The following is a 10,057-nucleotide window of genomic DNA, read 5'->3' as shown; positions in this document are numbered from 1 at the left end:
TAAAAGACATCTGTAGGCAGCCCTGTTTGGGGAAGCTTTTAATATTTATTGCTGTATTGTTTTAACACTCGATTGGGAGCCGCCCAGAGTGGATGGGTACAAATAAATAATAATAATAATAATAATAATAATAATAATAATAATAATAATAATTTCAAACAAATCTTTCAATAAAGAAGGCTATATTTGCAAAACAATCTCAGGCTACCATATTTACTGCAGTTCTCTCAATGGGATTTCCCCCACATATACTATAGCCAGTTCTCAACCCTCACAAGGAAGTGCTGTATAACTAGGTATACTACTTAATACCACACCAAGAAAAGAAGTGCTTCTTTGTGAGTTTCATGCAGTGTCAGACAAAAAAAGGAGGGGAGCAGTTAACAGCAAGCAGAGCTATATTTCATACCCACACATATATTTAAAGCGCTCTTATACAGTGGTACCTCGGTGTAAGTACACAATTGGTTCCGGAAGTCTGTACTTAACCTGAAGCGTACTTAACCTGAAGCGAACTTTCCCATTGAAAGTAATGGAAAGTGGATTAATCCATTCCAGACGGTCCGTGGAGTACTCAACCTTAGGCGTACTTAACCCAAAGTATGAGTGTAATTGGTTCTGGAAGTCCGTACTTAACCTGAAGCGTACTTAACTAGAAGTGAACTTTCCCATTGAAAGTAATGGAAAGTGGATTACTCCATTCCAGACGGGTCCACGGAGTACTTAAACTGAAAGTACTCAAACCAAAGCGTACTTAAACCAAGGTATGACTGTACTATTTTAACTGCTACGACTTTCCCCAAAGAATACTGGGAACTTTAGTTTGTTAAGGGTGCTGTAAATATTTCAGGGGGGGGGAAGCTGTAACAGTAAAGAGTGGTATGACAATGCTTTAAACACTTTAAAGGTATGATGTGGATACTTTGTGTGATTCTGAAGGAAGTGAGTTCACCTTTTAATTTCTGTCTGCTGTAAAAGTATTTCCCCCAGAATATTCTGGGGTGAGCATTCAAATGAACTCCCGCCCTTCAGAATCAGACAAAGCTTTGAAAGTTCAATTTGTTCTTTTCTTTCCAGAGTGGAAAGAGAACTTCCAGAGTAATTACACCTCTTATGTAATCCATGGTGTCGGTTATCTAGTTCAGGTTACTTGTACAGTAAACTAATGTAAATAATTTAGTGGTTTAGTTTAGGACAGAGGGTCAAGTCATTCTTAGAGTAGTTTTTATTACTGACTCTTTGCTCTCCTCCTATAGGAGAGGGATTCTAGAACTTTCCTCACTATCTTGGAGCACATGGTATCAGCATTATCATTTTTTTTAAAAAACAACCCTATGGCTGCCACTTTCAAAGATGTCCACCATGCTACACTATACATGTAGAAATGGCTTCATTAGTTTGCTCTCTCTCCCCAATTTCCCCAGCCTCATTTCTTCATTATTTCATGAGTTTGTTCTGCACTGCACCCCATTTCTTCTGAGTTCTGGTGTAAGCTGGGGGATTTCGAAGGAGCAAATCTGTGGTCCAAAAACAATAGTGGCACTTTTACAGCCAGATTGTCTAAAGCGATTTCCTCCCCCCTGAGAAAATAAACGGCTGAAATCATGCAGTTCCAGCATCTTTCCCCTCCCCTGTGTAACCACTGATCATGGTCATTGATAAAACACTGAGGGGAGGGAGCAATCTTGATGAGATTATGATTATCTTGGTGCACCAATTTACAGTCCTGTGATTCATTTCTGTTACTGCAAATACCCATTGAAAATGTTTTCAGGCTCAACTCGTCATAGTCTTTCTATTCTAATTTATATGCTACCTGAGCAGGAGACCTCATGCATGTTTACTTGAAGGCAATGGCCACTTTGTTAGTTTAGGCAGAAGGTTGCAGCTTTAAGAAGCATCTAGCAATACGGTGTAGGAAGAACAACCTGCAGAGGATAGCATAAGTGTAGCACATGCTACACTTAAAAAATTAACAAAGGAGCCAAAGGTTGGAACACGAAAATATAGATGGAGGTGTATTTTAAATGAATCTTCCACCTTTAGCACAAAATTATTGGATAGATAGTATGGATAGTAAGTTAGAATACTTTTTTAGTCATAGTGGTAATGATTTAATAATTATGTTAGCAGCCTGATTTTGCATTTTATTCTCGTGTTGATAAGGGGAACACTGCATTTAATAGCTTTGAACAGCATGAAAAATTACTGTATTCATTTTAAAGTTCCCAGTAGTTGAGTTTTTTCCTATTTAAGTGATGCTTTTTCTTAAGTGGCTTGGTGTGGTCTGCACATCCTGGGAAGCCAAACTATGGCTTGTTCTCACTGCACAAGTGGGAAGGCTCTCAGCTTCCTTTGCTCCTCCCTTTTATGCCCATGCCACACAAGGGTGGGGAACCTTTGGCCCAAAATTGGTTTGCCAGGTGTCTCCTATTGGTCTGCTTGTTGTTGTTTAGTCGTTTAGTCGTGTCCGACTCTTCGTGACCCCATGGACCAGAGCACGCCAGGCACTCCTGTCTTCCACTGCCTCCCGCAGTTTGGTCAAACTCATGTTTGTAGCTTCAAGAACACTGTCCAGCCATCTTGTCCTCTGTCGTCCCCTTCTCCTTGGTCTGCAGGCCCAGTTAAATCAGACGTAGGAAATCTCTTGTCCTCAGATGTTGTTGGATATCAACTTACATCAGCTCCAGGCAGTGGCCAATGGTCAGGGATGTTTGAAGCTGTAGTTCAGGGACATCTGCAGAGCCACAGGTTCCGCATCCCAGTGGTAAGCCATAGGCAGTGGCCGGCAAGCCAGATTTTTGTCTTGAATTTTTGCTCTATTTGTTAGGGGGGGCTTTGCAATGGTGGTGTAGGATTAGTAATACCACTGCTAAATTATGAGTGTTAACACATCTGTTGGACAAATAAGTATTTAAATCCAAAATAAAAGATTTGGGAAAGAGCAGGTAGGAAGAGTCATAGTTAAGAAAATCCATTTTTATTAGATTTTTTCCCCAAAAATTATTACAAAAGGAAAGTGGTTACAAATTATTTAAGTTATCCAGTGCAACATGGAAGCACCCTCTAAAGTTCCAACTAAAGTTCACAGGAATCTCCTAGACCTGAAGTTAGCAGCTGCAATGTGCTTGGCCCCCCAAAGTGACACCAACTTACACCATGTAAATGTAGCCAGTAGGGAGATGAGCTGCAGACTCCAAAGGAACAGAAAACAGGTCCTCCAAACTACAAGGTGCAAAATCAGGACAAGACACAAACATATATACAAAACCCAAAATATATATACATTAAATAGTTGTGTTTAGGTACCATGATTTTCAGATGGATTTATTTTTTCACTGACTTTAAATATTTATGGAAACAAAAGGATTTCTCAATTTGTAAAATGTTATTCCTCAAGTTATGTTTTTTGTTCCTTGCCTTTTGGAGAAAACATCACATTATAAGGCTGTCTTCTTTTAGGACGCTGGCAGGGAGCAAGGTCCTCTTTTATGTAACCTAAAAAAAAAGACACAACGAAATTTCAACACATGATTTGGGCAAGAGAAAGCACTATCAAACAGTGCTGGGAGAAATTCCTGCTTATTTTAGTGTTAAGTGGCTTTTAAAATTTTTATATTAAAAATTGTTTAAAAAAAGTGTCCATACAAAAAGTTTAATGTTAGAAGCAATATAATCATTACCATTTCCTAAAAAATAGTGGAGAAATATTAGCTTGGTCGGTAGCCTAAGACTCTTAATCTCAAGGTTGTGTGTTCAAGCCACATGTTGGGTAAAAGATTCCTGTACTGCAGGGGGTTGGACTAGATGACCCTTGTGGTCGCTTCCAACTTTACAATTCTATGATTATATAATTCTGTTGATTTTATTTTTTTAAGTTTAAGGACTATTTTGAAAATAAGTTAAATGTTACTGGTTTCTCATTTCAGGAGTCCTACACATAAAACGGAAAGAATCTGTCCATTGTCTATGATAAAGCCTTTCCTCTTCCCCGAGGGGAGGTGTTGTGAGCAGGAATCACTGGAGTCCTGTGCCCGTGTCACGCACCCTAGCCAGCCAATCTGGCTGCCGGGGGGGGGCGTGGTTTAGCTGTTAAAAACGGCCACAGGCACACAATTGCTGCCTTGTTGTTCCAGCTTCCTCGGATCACCCGCCCTCCCGCCCTCTAGGTTTTGCTTCTGCACCTGACCTTACTATGGACCTCAGTTGGTTGCCTTGGTTGTCCAAGGGGTCTGGCAGGAATTTTTTCCACTTAGCAGACTGGCACCAGCCACTTGGTTTTTCGCCTACCTCGGAATAAATCGTCACAACTTTGTAAGGTTTGGCGGTTAGGCATTGGAAAATGCGTTGTGTGTTGGAGGGGAGGTTGTGGCCATCACCTACCCCTGCCCTTGAAGGGTATTCCGTTAAAGGAATCCGGCGGTCATGGTTCCTGTCTGAAGATAGGGCCATGGCATGACGCTCCAGTGACTCTAGGGGAAAGCTTCCCATTGATTTGCATCAACAAGTTCCCCCTACAGGTTGTTAACCCTCGTGTGACTCCCTGCAGAGTGGGCAGGAGTCAAGTATAGTTGGTTCGGATCCGATGCCTAAGCCAATACCACTCACATTCTGGAACCAATAAAGTTATGGCCTTTTTTAGCCCATTAACCTAAAATGCTTGTGTCCATGTGTCTTATTTCATCACAAAGCAGGGAGCGGGGCCTCGACTCACAAATTTGTGAAATTATTTGCGCTCTTAACAATTTATTTGGTTATAATACATTTCTTTTAAAAGTTTGTACTTGAAATAAGCTTCTGATCCAGGATTACAAATAAGTATACAGTGGTACCTCGGTTTAAGTACACAATTGGTTCCGGAAGTCTGTACTTAACATGAAGTGAACTTTCCCATTGAAAGTAATGGAAAGTGGATTAATCTGTTCCAGACGGGTCCGCGGAGTACTCAACCTGAAGCGTACTTAACCCGAAGTATGAGTGTAATTGTTTCTGGAAGTCCATACTTAACCTGAAGCGTACTTAACCTGAAGTGAACTTTCCTACTGAAAGTAATGGAAAGTGGATTAATCCGTTCCAGACAGATCCGCGGAGTACTTAAACTGAATGTACTCAAACCGAAGCGTACTTAAACCGAGGTATGACTGTATTGGATTTCAGCCAGGAGTGATTAGGAAGTGTATGCCTGTGGAACTACCGCAACCAAACTATTGTGGTCAACATACCAAACAAGCAGGAAACAGTGTTATTTGGCATTTTAAGCTTCTTAACCGCTATTGTGGCACAGCTTATAGTTCTAGATGTAAGGGTAACTTTCTATGTTGAAAGAGGGAAACAATTTGCTAGTATACTAGAGTGGTTACAAAAATAAGCTTAAAGTGGAGGTGTTCCTGGTTCATTTTTCACCACAGTAATGGACTGATTGAGCGACACAAGTTACTATCACTTCAACTCAGGCCTGTGCCTGCAATAGGGAGATAATAATATTGGGTCTACCAAGTAAATATTTCTGAAAGTATGTTTGTGATGTGCCAGTACTTCCAGCACTTAGGAAAAGTGCTAAATAAATATTATCACTTGCTATTATTATAAAGATTAATGAATGTATGTATTAATATTTAATAGGATGCACAACTAATACATTTAAAATACTGATTAACTCTGATGAGACATTAATGATATTGCAAAAAACCCCCAAGACTACCAGCACAATCCACTGAAATAAATGGCCAAATTCCAATTTATTTTAGCAGTCCTAGTTTAAGTTTCCATAGCACCCTAGCCAAGGCAATTATCTGGTACATACCTATGTCACACAAGCTGTCCTAGCTTTATTTATAAGAAATGTTTCTTTTGAGCAATAGTTTGACACACTGGGCACAATGCTTGTTATGCACCTGATGATGAAATGTTGCTTGGCTTAGGGTTTGAACATGGGGTATACTGAACATGGATTCAGTTTCCCCTACTAGCAAAATCCAAGTGAGCCAACTGGTACTGGCAGTTCTCTGCAGAAAGTTTGTGGGAGGTTTGGGCTTTGCCAGGTCCCTATGTTGGACATCCCTTGTACACAACAGGAAAGACTCTACCTGTCCCAAACAAGTATCGCCTGAGTCTTGTCTAGTCTTCCTACTAGTAAAACAGGTGACCTGAGCTCCAGATACAGGACGATTTGGCTCCCTGCTGTTCCATCTCCTCGCATAAAAATGTTAGTTTAATAAGTTGTTCCTTGTTGTGAAGCGCCACTGGCAGTGCAGAGTGAAAAAAGTTAGGCGCTGTTCTTAAGTACAGTACACCCACTTAGATAATGGCATTCTAAATAACTAAGAGTAACTTTGTGCTTGAAAGGCTTCCGCCATGAAAATTCTAAACTAAACAAGAGGTAGTTTATGAGGAAGTTGATGATCTGTAGATACTCTTTAAAAGGAAATGGGATTGCTATAGTTTTTTTCATGGCTTCCTGCATATGAAAGCAGTATAGCACTAATCTACTGGGAGATCATTTAATGCCTGGATTGCATTCAGATAAAGAATGCATGTATTGCAGCAAGTAGAAACTGATTTAAGGAGGATTCCACCAATGACTACTACTTCTGATTACATATACAGTGGTAAACTATACAAAACATATTTTTTCTTGAATATTTATGTGCTGAGTTTCTTTTTCTTTCCCCCACCAAACTATTTCACATTGGTCACATTTGCACATCATGGTAAACCATGATTGTTTACGACAGATGCACAGATGGCTCCTGTTTCATTGCCCCCATAGTGTGAACAAAAAACTACAAAATCCCTGACTTAGCATTACATTTGAACTATTTGGCTTATGCAAACCAAACAGAAAGCAGGAAGCAAAGAACAAACCCTTCCTTCACACTGTTGTTTGACTGAAACAAATCAAACCATGATCTCCAGTTCAGATTTAACACTAAGCCAGGCATCATTATTTAGTGCCAGGAAGGAGCCAAGCAGGTGTTGTCTATGTGTTCATAGCAAACTAGTAACTGGTTTACCGTGAAGTGCAATGCAGCCATTGTTTCTCATTCTGAAACATCAACAATCATAAGTTCTGTTATCAGGCAGGTGGGTAGCTAAGTAAGGGACCACTAGGTTAAGTATTTGAAATACAGTGGTACCTCGACTTACGAAGACGATCCGTTCCGCGGCGCTCTTCGTAAGTCGAGGTTTTCGGATGTCGAAGCGCCCATTCTGCGCATGCACGAAACACGATTTTGCGCTTCTGCGCATGCACGGACCACGCATGGCGAAAAGACTTCCGGGGTTGTCGACTTCGTAAGTCGAAACCTTCGGAAGTCGAAGCATTTGTATGTCGAGGTACTACTGTACTTTAAGAAATGTAAACATAGTGGGAGGAATTCAACCTCACACTAAAACATGTTCCACCAATGCAAGCATTTGTGCTTGTCCAGTGGAATGACCTCTCTCCTCCCTCTCAGGTGCTGTTCTGGTTTTTCTCCCAACCCTCTCAAAGCCAATTTTGACATACATAGGCAGGGGAGGGGGAAAGCCCCTCTGTGCTAACAGGAGCCCTTGTATGGGCAAAGCAAAGCAAAGATGTTTATTCGGCTGTACGCCCATCATAAAACACAACACAACAAAACAAATCAAATAAAAACCGCAGAATCGTATGGGCTCCTACTAGTTGAATCTTGCCCAGTTTCCCCCCAGTTCTGTAGGCTGGTACTGTAGATTCCTGTAATATTCAATACAACCCAATTGGCTGATAAAACAGCTTAGCCCGGACACAGAGATCCAGCGCCGAGGGCCTTCTGGCGGTTCCCTCACTGTGAGAAGCATCGCTACAGGAAACCAGGCAGAGGGCCTTTTCGGTAGTGGCGCCCGCCCTGTGGAACGCCCTCCCATCGGAGGTCAAGGAGATAAACAACTACCTGACATTTAGAAAACACCTAAAGGCAGCCCTGTTTAGGGAAGTTTTTAATCTGTGATATTTTAATGTATTTTGGTATTTGCTGGAAGCCGCCCAGAGTGGTGGGGTAAACCCAGACAGATAGGCGGGGTATAAATAAATAAATAAATAAATATACCTAAAGGAGCGTCTCCACCCCCATCGTTCTGCCCGGACACTGAGGTCCAGCTCTAAGGGCCTTCTTGCGGTTCCCTCATTGCGAGAAGCCAAGTTGCAGGGAACCAGGAAGAGGGCCTTCTCGGTGGTGGCGCCTGCCCTTTGGAACGCCCTCCCATCAGATGTCAAAAAGGAAAACAGCTACCAGATTTTTAGAAGACATCTGAAGGCAGCCCTGTTTAGGTAGGCTTTTAATGTTTAAGAAATTAGTGTATTTAAATGTTTCTCTTGTAAGCCGCCCAGAGTGGCTGGGGAAACCCAGCCAGATGGGCGGGGTATAAATAAATAATAATAATAATAATAATAATAATAATAATTATTATTATTATTATATTTGTGAATGCACTTTCATATAAACTATCTCAAGGCAGTATACAGACTAAAAACACAGTATAACAATAAAAACATCAAACACAGTATAACAATAAAAACATCAAACGCAGCAGTTAGAGCTGGTTGGCAAAGAATCTCAGATTTTAAAGTCCTGTCATAATCATACCGTTTTAAAAATGTGTCTAAAAATGATCATGCCTGCTGAACCTGTATCAGCAAGGATTAGCAAACTTGTGGCAAGGAGTTCCACGGGGCAGTGTCTGCCACACTAAAGACTCGGCCCCCGGTAAAGGCCAGCTGAACCTCAGGGGTCTAGGCGACCACAAAAACAGCCCCATCAGAAGATCTCAACGATCAAGTCTGAATATGAAGAAGACAGATCTGTGTCTATTGGTTGACTGTACCACCTTTTTAGCCACTATTTCATATACTTGCCTCTTTCAACACACATCTGGGTGGATGGGAATCCGACTTCCCAGAAATTTTCTGGTGTATCAGGAGGAACATAGCGAGACCGATGCCTTGAACAGGCACCTAACTTCTTTTCCCTCTCCTCTTCTGGAAAATCTGCATAGTACTAAAGAGATATTGCAGAATATCAGTATTAAGAAATAACTCCTGAACCAGAATACCCAAAAAGGTGCCTTCACTTATCCCCCCAGGCACTCTTGGAAGAAAGTGGTTTTCAATCAAGGTTTAGGCCAGGGTTTGGCACAGAAACGGCGTTGGTTGATTACTTCTGTCAGAAGAGAGACCTCATGTCTATACTGATTCTAACAGGATAATATATTAATGTTCCCTTAGAATGGGATGCCTGTTGCCAGATTCTTATCCTTATTCGTGTATTATTTATTTCAGGATTTTAAAACAGGTGTTAAAAGTTTGGAACAGTTTCCTGCTTCAGGGTATTGAGTCTAGGCAACCTTTAGCTTCTTTGCAGTTTGATAGTTCTAAGGTTCCGAAAACAATGTGCAGTATCTTCCCACTGACCTGAATAACAGCTCCAAACTCACACATAAAGGCTCTCTAAGGAGGCTCCAGAATACTTCAAGAGGGAGTACATTTAATCCCCTTTGTGTCTTACTAAGATAATATGCTGTGCTTCAAGCCATGGTCCCTGTCAGAACTGTATGATACAGATATTGTGCAGTACCACATTGTCTATATTCAGAAATCTCTTTCTTAAAGCTAAATTCTTGCTTCAGTTGAACTAAAAATCTGACAGCTTGCAAATTCCAAACACTGAGGAATCATAAAAAGGGTCTAATATATAATGCCAAAAGGGGCATATCATGTAGGCAGTGAGTAGAAAATATCAGTTTCTGAAGAGCTTAGAAAATGTGTGGGATTTTAAAGGCTGGTTTACACATTCAAGTTCTTCATTTGATGACTGAAAGGATAAAATGCATGTGCAAAACAAACTTCACATATAAGACATTCACATATGGTAGCTCAGTTGGTAGAGCATGAAACTCTTAATCTCAGGGTCATAGGTTTGAGCCTCATGTTGGGCAAAAGATTCCAGCATTGCAGGGGGTGGACTAAATGACCCTCGTGGTCCCTTCTAACTCTACAAATTCTATGATTCTGTCTCACACCCCATTATTTTGGTGCAATGCT

At 41.0% G+C, this 10,057-nt stretch overlaps 1 protein-coding gene across 10 annotated transcripts in view; it reads right to left on the bottom strand.

Moving 5' to 3' along the window:
• Positions 1-2,958: 2,958 nt before the first annotated feature.
• The window catches only part of RBBP8 (RB binding protein 8, endonuclease), a 41,970-nt gene continuing 34,871 nt past the window's right edge, over positions 2,959-10,057 (bottom strand). For 9 of the 10 annotated variants that reach the window (XM_035125551.3, XM_088676277.1, XM_035125556.3 and 6 more), the window contains 2 exons: positions 8,873-9,014; positions 2,959-3,498 (listed from right to left, as the gene is read on the bottom strand). In XM_035125551.3, coding sequence (XP_034981442.2) covers positions 3,401-3,498; positions 8,873-9,014 — 240 coding nt within the window. In that variant the 3' untranslated portion in view covers positions 2,959-3,400. The remainder of the gene's footprint in view (positions 3,499-8,872; positions 9,015-10,057) is intronic. The other variant, XM_088676280.1, reaches the window with a different exon arrangement.

The sequence above is a fragment of the Zootoca vivipara genome, chromosome 8 (assembly GCF_965207765.1).
Source record: "Zootoca vivipara chromosome 8, rZooViv2.hap1.1, whole genome shotgun sequence".
In the NCBI taxonomy this organism is placed as follows: domain Eukaryota; kingdom Metazoa; phylum Chordata; class Lepidosauria; order Squamata; family Lacertidae; genus Zootoca; species Zootoca vivipara.
The sequence above is the reverse complement of the archived record's forward strand: the minus strand, read 5'-3'. Positions and strand labels throughout refer to the sequence as shown.